Genomic DNA, 15,061 nt, shown 5'->3' with positions numbered 1-15,061 from the left:
GAGTGTCCCTGAAACATTTAACACAAAGTAATTGATTTTTTCCTTGTAACACCTTGTATCATTATCAATAATGTCTTTTGTGAAGTTGAAGCTAATAACTGTTTAGGCTGCAGGTTCTGATGGTAAATCATAAGAAAATTATTTTTTGCTGCTGGTTGTTATTTCCAAATGGTAAAATATAATTGTTAGACAATTAAGCAAATCAAAAGTTCATGCAAAGAACAATATTGGTGTAGTTTGTTATCCTTTATAGCATGTTAATTAGAAACCTCAACTGCCATCCGGACCAGTTAAAACTTAATTCTTAGAATTTTGGATATTAAAAAAAAAACAATAAAAACATGCTACTAAACTCTGGAGAAAATCTGGACACAGTTTATTTCTCTATTTGTTTTTAGATTTAGAAAACAACTTGCAAGTTTCCGAGGTAAATGCAAACCTTCCTTTGAGTTTTGGAAGGACAACATTGGACTAAAATTAAGTTATTCTATTGAATGTAATAAATAGTTGTTCATGTCTCTGTTCAAAATTATGATTAACATAGCTCTCTAGGAATCAATAGAGAAGGTAATCTACTGCGTTATTTTTGTAGACATGATCAAATTACTTAAGTTTACACATCAACATGCTCTAGACTGAGATCCTATTGGCAAGAACAGTTTTGTTATGAAACTCAGGTTTTTTTCTGTGAGAAATTATCTTATTATGTATAGAATATATGAGCTGGATTTTATAGAACAGATGTAATCACATAATTTTTTGACTGAGTTATCTGATTTTATAGAACAGATGTAATCACATAATTTTGAGATGACTCAGAAATACTTTAAAGAGCATGGGAGAGGAGAGGGACAATAGTGCACCTCTAAAATTCCTTTTCCAACAATCACAAGCATCTTCAATGGGTCATTTTAGGTATTTCAGAATGAAAAAATGATAACTTTGTCTTCCCTGTTTTAGATTTATCTAGAAATCAAGTACACAACCTAAGAGAGAAAGAGAGAGAAAGAGATCCATTGCCTCCCCCAAGTCTCTCCCTCCCGTCCTTCCCTCTTGCGGTCTTTTTCCTCTCTCTATTCCTTTGTCTCACATGGGTCACATCTGTCTTCATTGTTTGTTGGAGAAATCCATGGGGAAACCAGTGAAGAAGGGTTAGCATTCATGATTTATTAAAAAAAGGGTGTACTCTATGCATGAGGCTCCTGCCACTATGGGTCTGGAGATGATTATAATGTACGCAACCTTACCCCATACCTCTGCTTTCGCAACTTGAACCTGTGACCCCTTGGTCACAATAGATCAATCTTATTGTTGCACCAAGGCCCGCCCTCTAGCATTTCAAGATTATTAACACTCAACAATACATTTGCACTTAATTTAATTTTTCCCCCTTAACAGTTAGGCGTTGCTTGAACTGTAGCTAAAGATCCACTATTTATAGGGGTTTTTTTTATAGATTTAGTACTTGAAGTGAAAGTGATGGCTTCCTTTTGGTTAATCTGTCTAGAAATCTAGAGTTAGAACAATCTTCAATTTTGGCAAGATCGATAGGAGAGAGATAAATGATACAACTTGTTGGTTTTTTCTTGACTCGGTAATTATCGATTCTTGGAAAATGCAAACTGACCAGGACCGAGTTTGGTCGTTCTCTAAGCCTGGTGAGTCTACATGACTCTTGACCAGGTTTTATGATATTTTGACTCGACTCGGATGACTCGCCCAAGTCAAAACCTGATTTTCCAACTATGGATTCAACATATATATTTTAACCAGTTTCTGTTTCCTTCCCCCCATGACTCTCTTACGTCCCTTCTCTCTCTCTCTCTCTCTTTCTCTCTCTCTCTCTCTCTCACACACACACACACACACACGTGAACACACATACATATTTTTGTCCACACGTGCATTTGGTCGTGCGTCTAGACGTATAACTGCACCCAGACGCAGCCGGACGCCAAATGATCGGCCCGCCCCCATGGAAAGACAAGGGTGTGTTAGTCATTTCATGTCTGACTGTGTCTAGGCACAGGTACACATCCAGACGCCCGACCAAGTGGTATTCTTTCTCCCATAAATATATGAAAAATGGATGAAACATAAGGCAAAGAATGCTTATGGACGTGAAGAACTGCCCCCGCGGAAGAAACTTAGCTCAACTATGCCTAGCCCATGCCGGATCTAGCTGCGTCACAACTCTCCAAGCCCATTTGACAAGCAATATATATAAAGAGAGAGAGAGAGAGATTTGTTTTGAGAGTTTTTGAGATTTTACAATGTTATTGTTTTTTAAAACTTTGTTATGGTTGTGGGATTTTTTCATCAAATGATACCACACATGTTTGCAATGTAATTTTTTTAGGGGAAATAAACGTTGTTTGGTCGTGTATAGTCTGTGACCAAACAGAGCTCCCCCTAGATGGACCGCCTGCTCCCTGCAAAATAAAAAATCCCACCTCGCAATGGATGCCCCCATGCGTCTCCTAATTGGGCACCGGGCAGTGTTCTTTCTTTTTTGTTATTTTCTTTTTTTTCCATTCTTTAATTTCTCTACATTTGTGTTTGGGCTGAAACTTCATAAAATTAGAGTCTCATGCATGGTTTCAAGAATTGGTAATTGGATCGTTGGTTAAGTCGATTTGGTTTGGAATCAATCGAGAGTTGTGATCGACCCCAACTCTGATTGATCCAATACAACTGATTTAAGGGCCGATTCAAGGGTTTTTGAAACCGATTCCAATGACACGGACCAATTCTAGTGGCACAGACCGATTCCAACTTTTAAAACCTCGCACTCAAGTTCTCAGTGTTGTTTGAATTGCCGCGAGACGAGAGGACCTTTATCCGCTGCTGTGCACTACAGTGTTGTTGTGCCATCGTTCGACACATTAGGTAGGGTCACTTTTGATAAGCTTATGAAAGTGGGTTGTGAGAATAATTTTTTCCCTTTTTATATTGCTTTCACCTAGAATTTTTTGAGTTGGGATTAGGTTCTTACATGGAATGTACAAGAATGCCTCATAGGCTTACAGATGGAATCCACCATGTGGGTCCCACTTGGGGTGATTCCATCTTTACGAGTTCTCGTACGTGAACTTGATCCCTTCTCGAGTTTTTTTAGTAGTTATCCTTGTAAGAATGGAAGGTGATGTTTTTGAAAATCACAAGGCACATCTGAGCCATGTATTTTTATGTTTTTTTTAATATGAATTGTTTTTTCTCACTCAAAATTGGGAGAATGCATACTAATGTCTAGAGTATTGGTACACATGCATGGACATACACAAGATGTATGCCAATAAAAAAGGGGTATTTGAATTAGACTCTAAAATTTGACACATAACTAATTTATACTATGTACTCCATATCCAACGGTCAAAATGGACATATCATCTGTCTACATGATACATGATAGAATATAAACTGTGACTGACACATAACTAATTTATACTATGTACTCCATATCCAACGGTCAAAATGGACATATCATCTGTCTACATGATACATGATAGAATATAAACTGTGTGACAATACTAGGTCCCCCCCCCCCCCCACCCCCCCTTAACATGATTTTTACCTAGAAATATAACATTTTCCCTTGCAACTTAAATACCCAACACAAACCTGTGACTTACATGTTTGAGACTTCTCAGCAATTTGTGTAGGGCATAGTATCATACTTCGGGAGGAGGGTTTTGTTTTTTCAATCTACAAAACCCATAGCGTTCAAATTGACCATAAACGTTTGGCTTGGGAGATATAGAGAGTTTTTGTGCTGTGTGAGGTAAATCTCGATTCTCCCTTTCAATGTTTATGTCGGTTTATATTGGATGAATATGGTGTTTAAATCTAAAAACTATAAGTATAGTTGATTACTTCATTTGTTTGATGACTTGTTTGCCAAACTCATTTTGAAATAGAGAAGAACTAGAAAATTTTGATTCCCCCTCCCCATTTTTAATATTTACTAAAATTTGAAAAAAAAAATATTATAGAAAGAACATGATATTTTGTGGTTAAATTAGTTGATGATGTTTCACGGGTACAACAGACTTTAAGTTGAATCGGAGAGCAAGTAGGTCGTCTTCTACATTCTTGAACCGCACAGAATCCCACTACTAAATGTAACAGCTATTATTGATCATCTGAAGCACCTTTCTACTTCTTTTGTTTTGATTTTGTTTTTCATTTAGTGTATTCTACGGGCTCTGAATGTTATAGCAGATACCCTGACTCGGAAGGCCCTATCTATCATGTATATGACAAATTGGCCGTATTCCATTCCGTGGCTTCATGACCTCAATTTATCTAAAGCTACAGGCTATTCACATGGCTCTTTTATTCAATAAAAAAATTATAATTAAACATTGTATTGCTCTATTATTTGATATTTTATAGCATTGCATGACTAAAATATGGATTTGTCAACCAACATATTTTCTAGGAAATTTTTTCCTTACCCCCTCCCATCCTATATGTTATTTAGTTTATTTGTTATAGGGCAAAAGATCTATACTTGGTCGCATAGTCTCTACACAAGCGTCTGAGCTAATAGGTGAGCACACCTGAGTATCTACCCAGGGGCAAAGGTGTCATCTTATGGTATCACGTAAGAGGGCGTAGCGCATAGGAACAGTGAAACACCACCGACACCAAGTAGAGATATTTTTCCGGGTTTGTTTTTATTTAAAAGTAAATTATTATTGTCACAAGGATCTTTTATTTTTCCAAATTATTCACAAAAATCTCAGATTATACTGCTAGTTGAGTTGCCATGTGGCAAAAAGAAAGGCCCGGCCCATATGGAGACATCTTTTTGGTTTATATTTTCAAGGGTTATTTTCAAATGCCCCCCTGAAAATTGTTGAACTTACAGTTGCCCCCTTTGAACTTTCACTAATTTTACATGCATTCCTGTTTTCCAAACTAAGTACCACTATAGTCCCTCCCATAGTCCCATTAGACAGAGACGTTATCTTCTAACGTCTGACATTTTTTGTACGTGGTTAGACCATTCTGGCCTTGATAGAGTGGAATGACAAAAATGCCCTTACTTTAAAAAAAAAAAAAAAAACTTGCAACCCATCTTCCCCAAATCAATTGGGGAAGATGAGTTGCAGGTATCCTTCAACCTCTATTTTCCTTCCTTCTTTGATTTCTTTCAATCTTCCTTTTCTTCTTCTTCCCTGTGTTCTCTCGCTGCTTCTCCTAGGATGCAACCCTAGCTATCTCTTCTCTCTTGGAATCGTTTATGTGGATATTTTTTCTTCAATCAACTATAATCAAACCAAATTCGGCGTGGATAGCGTATGTGAGGACTCTTCTTGAAACCAAAACCATTCATTAAAATTCATTTTCATGGATCTGATAGGATTTGCGAATCGAATTAATTCGGAGAAGTGATGGTGCTCTAGCACTATTATTGAATAGATTATGATAATGAAAACGAAATTTTAATGAAAAGAAGAAGTTTCTTCTGTTTATCTGATTTGATTATTTAATTTCAGAAACATTAGATCTGGAAGAGGAGGAGATACTTGCATTTACCCTTATTTTATTCGTGTTTTCTTCTGTTCTAGATTCACTGAAAAGACCAACAAAGAAGATAAGGCAAAGCTAGTCAGAGCCACACAAAAACACCCACTAAAAGAAAATAAAAAAGCTCAGATCAATAGAACCTGCAACAAACCTATTAGTAAAACACAAATCCCATAATCAAATCAGAATCATTTATCAAGCAATCAAATAAGGGGGAAAAAGAAAAGGAATTCATGAAACATAATTTAGAAAAGTAACTGAAAGAGGATTGGGTATTCAAAGCGTTAACCAGAGGGTTCTTCTCTAAGTGTTCATCCGACTCCTTTCGGCTGTCGTAGCTGACTAGCACTTCTTCTCCCATCTTGTTGTTTGATCTTAGGCGACGGTGACTCAGAAAAAATGTTTCTTTCCTTTGTGCTATACTGCTATAAGCAAGTAAAAGCTTGCCACAAGGGAAGAAGCGGTGAGAGAACACAGGGAATAAAAAGAAGAAAAGGAAGATTAGAAGAAATCGAAGAAGGTAGGAAAATGGGGGTTGGAGGATACCTGCAACTCAGATGGGGTGTAGGTTTTTTTTTTATATTTTAAGTAGGGGCATTTTTGTCATTCCACTCGACCAAGGGCAGAATGGTCCAACCATGTACAAAAAATGTCAAACATTAGAAGTTAGAACATAATGTCTCTGTCTACCGGAAGGAACTATAGTGATACTTAGTTTGGAAAGTAAGGTGCACGTAGAATTAGTGAAAGTTTAAGGGGACAACTGTCAATTCAATCATTTTCAGGGGGGCATTTGAAAATAACCCTATTTTCAACGAGTCCGAACGGACCGACCTACTACAAGTTTTCCTAAAGCGCCTATAGCCATCACTTATTCAGAAAATTTGGTCTCAAATCTCAAGTTGCAGAGCAGATGAAAGCAATGGAAGCAGAAGCCGAGCTCTCCTGGGAAGAAGAAGAACCCTCCGTAAGTTCCTAGCCAGGACTAATTGCGCTTTTAGTTAGTTACATTTCAGAATGTTTAGTTTCCTCTTCAATAGAGTCCCAATAGGGACAACTTTTAGAAGAGATTCAACTGCACAGCTGGGTTTTCTTCTGCAAAACCCTTCATCTCTCAAATACATCTCCTCAAAAGCCTTAAGAAATCAGAACCCTTTCGTGGTCTCTTACCTCATCCGCTCATGTGGGTTCTCACCAGCAGCTGCCATCTCTGCATCCAAGAAAGTTGATTTTGAATCCTCGGATAAACCCGACTCGGTTCTTGCCCTCTTTAGAAACCATGGATTCACAGAAGCCCAGATTTCCAGTATCATTAGAAAGTGTCCATTATTGCTCGTTACCAGTCCTACAAAGAACCTTCTCCCTAAACTTGAGTTCTTCCTTTCGATGGGCGTTCCGAGCCCTGACATTGCCAAAATCCTCTCCAAAGATCCAAATTTTATGCGCTCTAGCTTAGAAAATAAAATCATCCCTGCTTTTAATTTCTTCAAGAGTTCAGTAGGGACTGTAGAGAAATTTGTGATTTGTCTAAGCTGGGCAACTCGTTTCATCAGGTTTGATATACAGAAAATGGCTCGAAATATTGCAATCTTGAGAGAAAATGGAGTACCGGAGTCTAATATCGTGAGTATACTAACCTACCGTCCCGGCACTGTGACACCTAAAAATGACCGGTTCAAACAGATAGTTGAGGAGATTAAGCAAATGGGTTTCGACCTCTCAAAATCTTTTTTTGTAACTACTCTCCATGTGTTAACATCAGTGAAAAAATCAACATGGGAGCAGAAGTTGGAGGCTTATCGAAAGTGGGGTTTTTCTGAGAATGAGATTCTCATGGTATTTAGGAGGTACCCTTGGATTATGATTATTTCTGAGAAGAAGATAATGAGCCATATGGATTTCTTTGTTAACAAAATGGGTTGGGAACGAGCTGTTCTCATTTCGTACCCGCAACTTCTTGGGCATAGCTTGGAGAAGAGGATTCTTCCAAGGTGTTCAGTTTACAAGTACTGATCTTGAAAGGTCTGGTGAAGGAAGATCTTAAAATGGGACCTCTGTTAAAATACAGTGAGAAGAATTTCTTGGAAAAGATTGTGACCAAATATGAGAAAGATGTTCCTCATCTCTTGGATTTATGGAAAGGAACTATTAGTCTGCTAGAACTAGTAGGAGATGGAACTGAGGAAGCCGGTTTAAAGAACTTATTGTAGAATGCCCAAATTCTCGAAATACGATACATAGATGGATATAAATGTCTCTTTCCTTGTGTTATTTTCTTTCCTTGTTAACTCTTTAGTCTCAGTGGACCTTAAATCCATCAATTGTTGACAATACAACTACTTTGTTGTTACACACAGAAATATTGATTTGTCTAAATTTTAATAGACCTGCTAGTGTTTTCTGGTAGGATGTCTTAAACTTGGTTAGCTTCAAGCCTTATATGGAGACTGTATACAAGTTTATTGTGTGCAACTATTAAGGTCGTTGATTCAGTGTGGATCTCTAGGAACTTGTCTGTTCAGCTTCTATTCCCTTCTTGAGTGAACAGATTTGAGCTCAGCAGGGATGGACTTATCTGTTGCTTGGTTATTCTGGTGAGTGTGGTTAAACTTGGGTAGGGGGGATAGTCCAAGATTTACAGTTTTACTTTCAAAACTTTAGCAGGTGAGTAGCAAGTAAATTTATGCAAAATTGAATTTTTAGTGGAATTAATTTTGTATAATTGGTTTTAGGATGTCACTGTCTATGCATTTATGTGTATTTATAGGTTTCCTTTTATTAAGAAAGCTGCTAAATGTCAATAATTTGAAAAAAAAAATTATGCTGATTTCTATAACAAGGCAAAAAGAGGAGGATAAAGAAAACCTCCTGTTGATGTATCTGGTTCTAAATTTGCGGCACTGAAGCTGTAGTGTTTTTTAGTTCCTAAAAATTGATGCAGTTTCAGTTATACATATGCTTGTTATGAAATTGACCTTGAAAAACAAAATTCTATCCTAAAAAATATGAGTAGACCTAGAAAGATGATTATATCCATTAAAAGCTTTTTCTTTTTAATGAATTTTAGAATATATTTAACATATCTACTGTTTGAAAACACAGCTTTAAGTTACTTTTTTTTTGAGATATTTAATTACTTTAGATTTGAATGGACCAACTACTATTGAGTATTGTCTGGTGGAATGTCTTATAATTAGTGAGCTTGGTTACTTCTCTTTCGGAATATATGGATGATGTTCAGGATGGTACAAATCAGTGTCCATCAGTTGCCTGCTCTAGTCAATTGTGGTTTTCAGAGTTTCCTGTAAACAAAAGGAGAAAAATTCCTTTTCGATGTGTTTGATGATGAGTTTTTGGTGCCACTGAAAAGGGAACTGAATTCAAGTTTGAGCAACCTTAACAAGAACTGGTATGTCCGAATATTGAGTCATTTGTAGACTAGAAGTGCAAGCATGAACCATAAGGAGTATTAAATCATTACCTGCAAATCCAAGTACTAGACCCCTTGTAATTCTTTTTCACTAAATGTGTATTTATTGGGGTATAAGGTAAGATTGCATTCCCTTAAATGTAATAATGCTCTGTGATATTATGCAATGTATCATGGTCAAATTTACTTGCCACAGTAGAATTTGAATGTGTTCATGTGGGTTCATATCATAGATCATCCCATGCCCATGGAATCCATAAAATTCCAGTCTAATAAGAGAAGCATGGGAAGGGGTTAAAAAATGTCATATATTACGAGGGAGAAAAGGTTGGGCACAAGGGAAAAAAACTCGGGTTTTGGCCTGGTCAAAATCAAGTTTTGGTCGAAACTGATCGAAACCACGGATTTTTTTTCCATTGATGGGGAAATCACAGTTTCGACATCCAAAACAGCTTTTTTAGGTTTGATATATTGCAGGTAACATATGTTTGATATTTTAAACAAAATCCATTAATTATTTTCACCAAAACATCATTCAAAATGGAACTTGTGGTTATTGACCCCAGTTTACTAATGTACACGTTGATACAGACACTAAATAATACATATTATCTAAATCAAACATCAAACTCCTCCTTTCTCAATTCCATGTGGAGTTTTTTGGTGGGTCTAATCCATGAGCAACATACCATTGAAGATTGTGAAGCCGTTCCTCCAAATGCACAACATACGTATCTCATGACATGGTATGGGACCAATTGTTCTCATAGTCTATTATTGTCCAATGATAATCTCCATCATCAATTTGTCCAAGATATCCCAATCTAGGGAAAAGTTTATCGAGAGTATAAGAAGGTGGAGCCGACACACATGGCTGGGATGGATACTTGAAGATATTGTCGACATGTTTCGGTCAAGTTTTGATTCTATGGTTTGGCACACCAACAGTGTACCGTAAGCTAGCATTCTCTCTCTCTCTCTCCTCCCCCCCCCCCCCCTTTGAAATTATCCCATGCCCCTCCTTTATGATGCTCTTCTATCTTGTGACTACCATTGTTGCCACCCGTTAGCTTACTGCACACAGACGGTGTGCCTATCCCTCTCCCATGACGAGGATGCTATTTCATTATAAAAGATACTAGTACTTTTGTAATTTTTCTGTCAATTTGAATTTAATTTTAACAAATATTCCCTACCTTTTTGAGCTAAAATTTGATTAATAAGATGTGTTTAAATTTTCTATCTCATTGATCCACTTATGTTTGTCAATGTTATAGTTTTTATGGGAAGAGATTGCTACCAGGCTGAGTGGCCTTGCATCAATGTGGAGGCTAATGAGAGCGTGTGTACAGGCATCCAACAGGGGTGAAAATTTTCATTTCGGGTTGAGGGGTGGAGTCATTTCTCCCTTCTTTTGTTTGAGCATAGGCTCCACAAAACCTGGCAGCCTTTTTTCTCCCTTTCTTAATGTCTCATGTCACAAATCTTTGAACCTAAATCTCAACCCCTTCTATTTTTTTCAAAGGCAAAAATCTCACTTAGCAACTGTGCAGCCCCACCCCCTCCCCTTCACCACGCGACCACCCCAACCCTATCTTTTGTTGCTTTTGTTTTTCCTCCCCTAACCCCACGCAACCTCGCAACTCCACACCACCCCCTGCTTCCTTGCCCTCCCCCATCTCTCCATGCCCTCTTTCTCAATATCCCTCCCTCTCTCACCCCTACTTTCCGACCTTGTCTCCTCCCCCACCCTGCAATCCTTTTCTTGGTTCCTTCTTCTCAAACCTTTGCCCTACCTCATTGTCATCCCTCTACCTGTTCATCAACCCTGCCCCATCCCTCTCTCACCAACCCCATCCCACCCCCTATGTTCTTCCTCCCCCACTTTCCACCCCCTCCATGTCCTGCAAGCTTGCTCCAACCCTTCTTTTTTCTCCTCCATCCTCGTGAACCTATAATATGCCCTCTCTCTCTCTATCTCTCTCCATTCGCTTCATCATCAGAGAAGAGACCATAGGTAAATTGGAATTGAAAAAAACAAAAAACGTCAAACATAACATTAGTGAAATGTGAGATACCTCAAACATAATATATATGAAACATGATGTACCCTCAAAACATAAAATTCCACACATGTTTGTAATGAATTTTTTAGGTAAAAAAACGTTGTTTGATTGTGTGTAGCCTGCGCCCAAACAGAGCTCTCCCTAAAAAGACCACCCGCCCCCCTACAAAATGAAAAATCCCCCCAATGGATGCCCCACACGTCTCCTAATTAGGGCTGTAAATGGATAATTGAAAATCCGAATTCGATCCGCACCCGTATCCGTATCCGTTTAGGGGCATCCGTATTCGATTAGAGATATTCGAAAAAAAATCCGAATACTTCGATAAAAATCCGAATCCAAATATTTAATTATAAAAAATTAAGTAAATAACGATTTTGAGGGTTTTTGAAGAGTCAACATGTTCTAGAATATAAGGAGAAGAGAATCATGATCTAAAACTATGGATTGAGAGTGAATTGTATCCACTAGGGGGAGGAAGGTTTGGGTTACACAATGTAGAGGTGTAAACGGATGGTCGAAAATCCGAATTCGATTCGCATCTGAATCCATCCGAATCCATTTAGAGGTATCCGTATTCGATCAGGAAATATCTAAATCCAATTACATCCGATCCGTTTACAGGCCTACACCTAATTGGGCCCTCTCTTGCTGGATAGTGCAGTTTTTTTTTTCTTCATAAAAGATCTCAGTGTTGTTTGAATTGCCATGGGACGAGACGCAAGCCCATAGGTGGAACCTAATTACGGTCAAACAACTCCAATCCTTTTGGCCCCGTGTGGTTGGGGTGAATCTAGGGATGTAAACGGATCGAATTCGGTTGGATAGTGGCATTATCATATTCGTATCCGATTATATTCGAATGGATTCGGATAATATCCTATCGATTTTTGAACGGATTCGGATAATTTTTGGATAGTGATTTTTTGAATACAGGTTCTCCTAAATGGATATGAATATAGATCGAATACGATTGTTCGACTATCCGTTGACATATTTACCGTTTTTATGATGAGGGTTAGGGTTGAGATTTGAGAGTTCAGCTCTGTCTTCTACTCTTCTTAGTCTTTTATTCTCTTACGTTTTTTACTTTTGATTTTTTAATAGATATGTAATTCCATGTATCACATTGCATAAAATAATATATATAAACCAATAGCAAATCTAGAAAAAGAATCACATTATCTTAACTTTTAAATTTAAAAAAATAAGATAACAAAATCCAATAAGGTAACTTAAAAGGATAGACAAACACAGAGTTATATTTCAGATATTTTATTACCGTCGGACTGCTAAACGAATCGGATAATAATCGATCGAATAGGGGGATTATCATATTCGTATCCGATTAGTTTCAGACGAATTCGGATTCTCATAAACAGATACGAACGCGGATCGCATACGAATATCCATTTACATCCCGAGGTGAATCCCACCTGAGCAATGTGTTCTGTCAGTGACTGGAATGATCATTTCAGTCTTCCTATTAGTGGGACCACACAGCTGTACCGGTCAGCGATCCTCAAGGGATATAGGTCCAACGGACCTGTAGCTTCTCCTAAAGCGTCAGTTGCCAAAAAGACTTCTCCTCTCCAGTCCGTAGGTAGCATTCACCCTTGGAGAACTTTGGTCTCAAGTTGCAGAGCCGATGAAAGGAATTGCAAACAGAAGCCGTGCGCTCTCGAAAAATCCTGTAAGTTTCACAATTCGGAACTAGTTGTTTTTAGTAAATTTCCGAATGTTTAGTTTCCTCTTCAAAAGAGTCCCAATCGGGACAACGGTAAGAGATTCAACAACCCAACTCTGTTTTCTGCAAAACCCTTCATCTTTCAAATACTTCTCCTCAAAAACCTCAACAAATCAGAGCCCTTTCGTTGTCTCGTACCTCATCAACTCATGTAGCCTATCACCAGCAGCCGCCATTTCTGCATCCAAGTATGTTGGTTTTGAATCCTCTTGTAGACCAGACTCAGTTCTAATCCTCTTCAGAAACCATGGATTCACCGAAGCCCAGATTTCCACTCTCGTTGGAAAGTGTACATCATTGCTCGTGTCCAGTCCTACAAAGACCCTTCTGCCTAAAATTGAGTTCTTCCATTCCCAGGGTGTTTCGAGCCCTAAACTCGCCAAAATACTCTGCAAAGACCCAAGGGTTTTCTTTTCTAGCTTAGAAAACCAAATCATCCCTGTTTTTAATTTCTTCAAGAGTTCAGTTGGGACTGTAGAGAAAGTTGTGATTTGTCTAAGCCGGGAAACTCGTTTAATCGGTTGTGATATACAGAATATGGCTCGAAATATGGAAATCTTGAGAAAAAATGGAGTACCGGAGTCTAATATCGTGAGTATGCTAACCCACCATCCCAGCACCTTGACACCTAAAAATGACCGGTTCAAACAGATAGTTGAGGAGATTAAGCAAATGGGTTTCGACCTCTCAAAATCCATGTCTATGATTGCTATCCATGTGTTTACATCCATGAAAAAATCAACATGGGAGCAGAAGTTGGAGGCTTTTCGAAAGTGGGGTTTTTCTGAGAATGAGATTCTCATGGTATTTAGGAGGTACCCTTGGGTTATGGTTATTTCTGAGAAGAAGATAATGAGCCATATGGATTTCTTTGTTAACAAAATGGGTTGGGAACGAGCTGTTCTCATTTCGTACCCGCACCTTCTTGGGTATAGCTTGGAGAAGAGGATTCTTCCAAGGTGTTCAGTTTTACAAGTACTGATCTTGAAAGGTCTAGTGAAGGAAGATCTTAAAATGGGACGTATGTTGACACAGAGTGAGAAGAATTTCTTGGAAAAGATTGTGACCAAATATGAGAAAGATGTTCCTCATCTCTTGGATTTATGGAAAGGAAATATTAGTCTGCTAGAACTAGTAGGAGATGGAACTGAGGAAGTGGGTTTAAAGAACTTATTGTAGAATGCCCAAATTTTTTAAATACGGTACAGAGATAGATATAAATGTCTCTTTCCTTGTGTTATTTTCTTTCCTTGTTAACTCTTTAGTCTCAGTGGACCATAAATCCAGCAATTGTTGACAATACAACTTTGTTTTTACTGAGAGAAATATTGATTTGACTAAATTTGAATGGACCTGTTAGTATTTTCTGGTAGGATGTCTTAAACTTGGTTAGCTTCAAGCCTCAAGGTTTATATGGAGACTGTATACAAGCTATTGTGTACCACTATTAAGGTCGTTGGTTCAGTATGGATCTCTAGGAACTTGTCTGTTCAGCTTCTATGCCTTCTTGGGTGAACTGTTTTGAGCTCAGCAGGGAGGCATTTATCTGTTGCTTGGTTGTTCTGGTGGGTGTGGTTAATTGAGTAGGGGCTAGTCCCAGATTTATAGTTTAACTTCAATTGCACAATACTTTAGCAGGTGAGTTGCAAGTATGTATGTAAAACTGAATTTTTAGTGGAATTAAATTTGTAAAATTGGTTTTAGGATGTCAGTTTCTATACATTTATGTGTATTTATAGGTTTCCTTTTATTAAAAAAGCTGCTAAATGTCAATAATTTGGAAAAAATTATGCTGATTTCTATAACCAGGCAAAAAGAGGAGGATAAAGAAAACCTCCTGTTGGTGTATCTGGTTCTAAACTTGCGGCTCTAAAGCTGTGGTGTTTTTTAGTACCGAAAAATTGATGCAGTTTCAGTTATACATATGCTTGTTATAGAATTGACCTTCAAAAAAAATTTCTGTCCTAAAAATATGAGTAGACCTAGAAAGATGATTATATCCATTAAAATTTTTTTCTTTATAATGAATTTTAGAATTTTTTTAACATATCTACTGTTTGAAAACACAGCTTTAAGTTACTCCCCCCTCCCCTCGATTATGCTCTAATGACAAACCCCACCCCTGGGTTTTGAGTAATGACTCTCCCCTCCCCTGAACTTAAAAAATTCTAGCAACTGTGTCCATTTTGACTGACGGTGTTAAACATGCAAATGAAAAGACAATAACACCCTCATTACTCTATTCAAGATCTGCAACTCATCTCTCTCCGATTTTCACCATCT

The 15,061-nt window shown here is 37.8% G+C and overlaps 1 protein-coding gene and 1 long non-coding RNA gene across 2 annotated transcripts; both read left to right on the top strand.

Moving 5' to 3' along the window:
• Nucleotides 1–6,552: 6,552 nt before the first annotated feature.
• LOC122663292 lies at nt 6,553–7,548 on the top strand. The gene has a single exon (XM_043858975.1). It carries the CDS (start codon nt 6,553–6,555, stop codon nt 7,546–7,548), a length of 996 nt encoding a protein of 331 aa, XP_043714910.1.
• Nucleotides 7,549–7,964: 416 nt separating this feature from the next.
• Nucleotides 7,965–14,529, top strand: LOC122661796. The gene is made up of 3 exons (XR_006332923.1): nt 7,965–8,047; nt 9,000–9,001; nt 14,310–14,529. It is a non-coding gene; the product is annotated as an uncharacterized LOC122661796 (long non-coding RNA).
• Nucleotides 14,530–15,061: the final 532 nt, after the last annotated feature.

The sequence above is a fragment of the Telopea speciosissima genome, chromosome 5, assembly GCF_018873765.1.
Source record: "Telopea speciosissima isolate NSW1024214 ecotype Mountain lineage chromosome 5, Tspe_v1, whole genome shotgun sequence".
Classification (NCBI taxonomy): Eukaryota; Viridiplantae; Streptophyta; class Magnoliopsida; order Proteales; family Proteaceae; genus Telopea; species Telopea speciosissima.
Note: the sequence above shows the minus strand (reverse complement) of the source record. Positions and strands in the feature narration are given on the sequence as shown.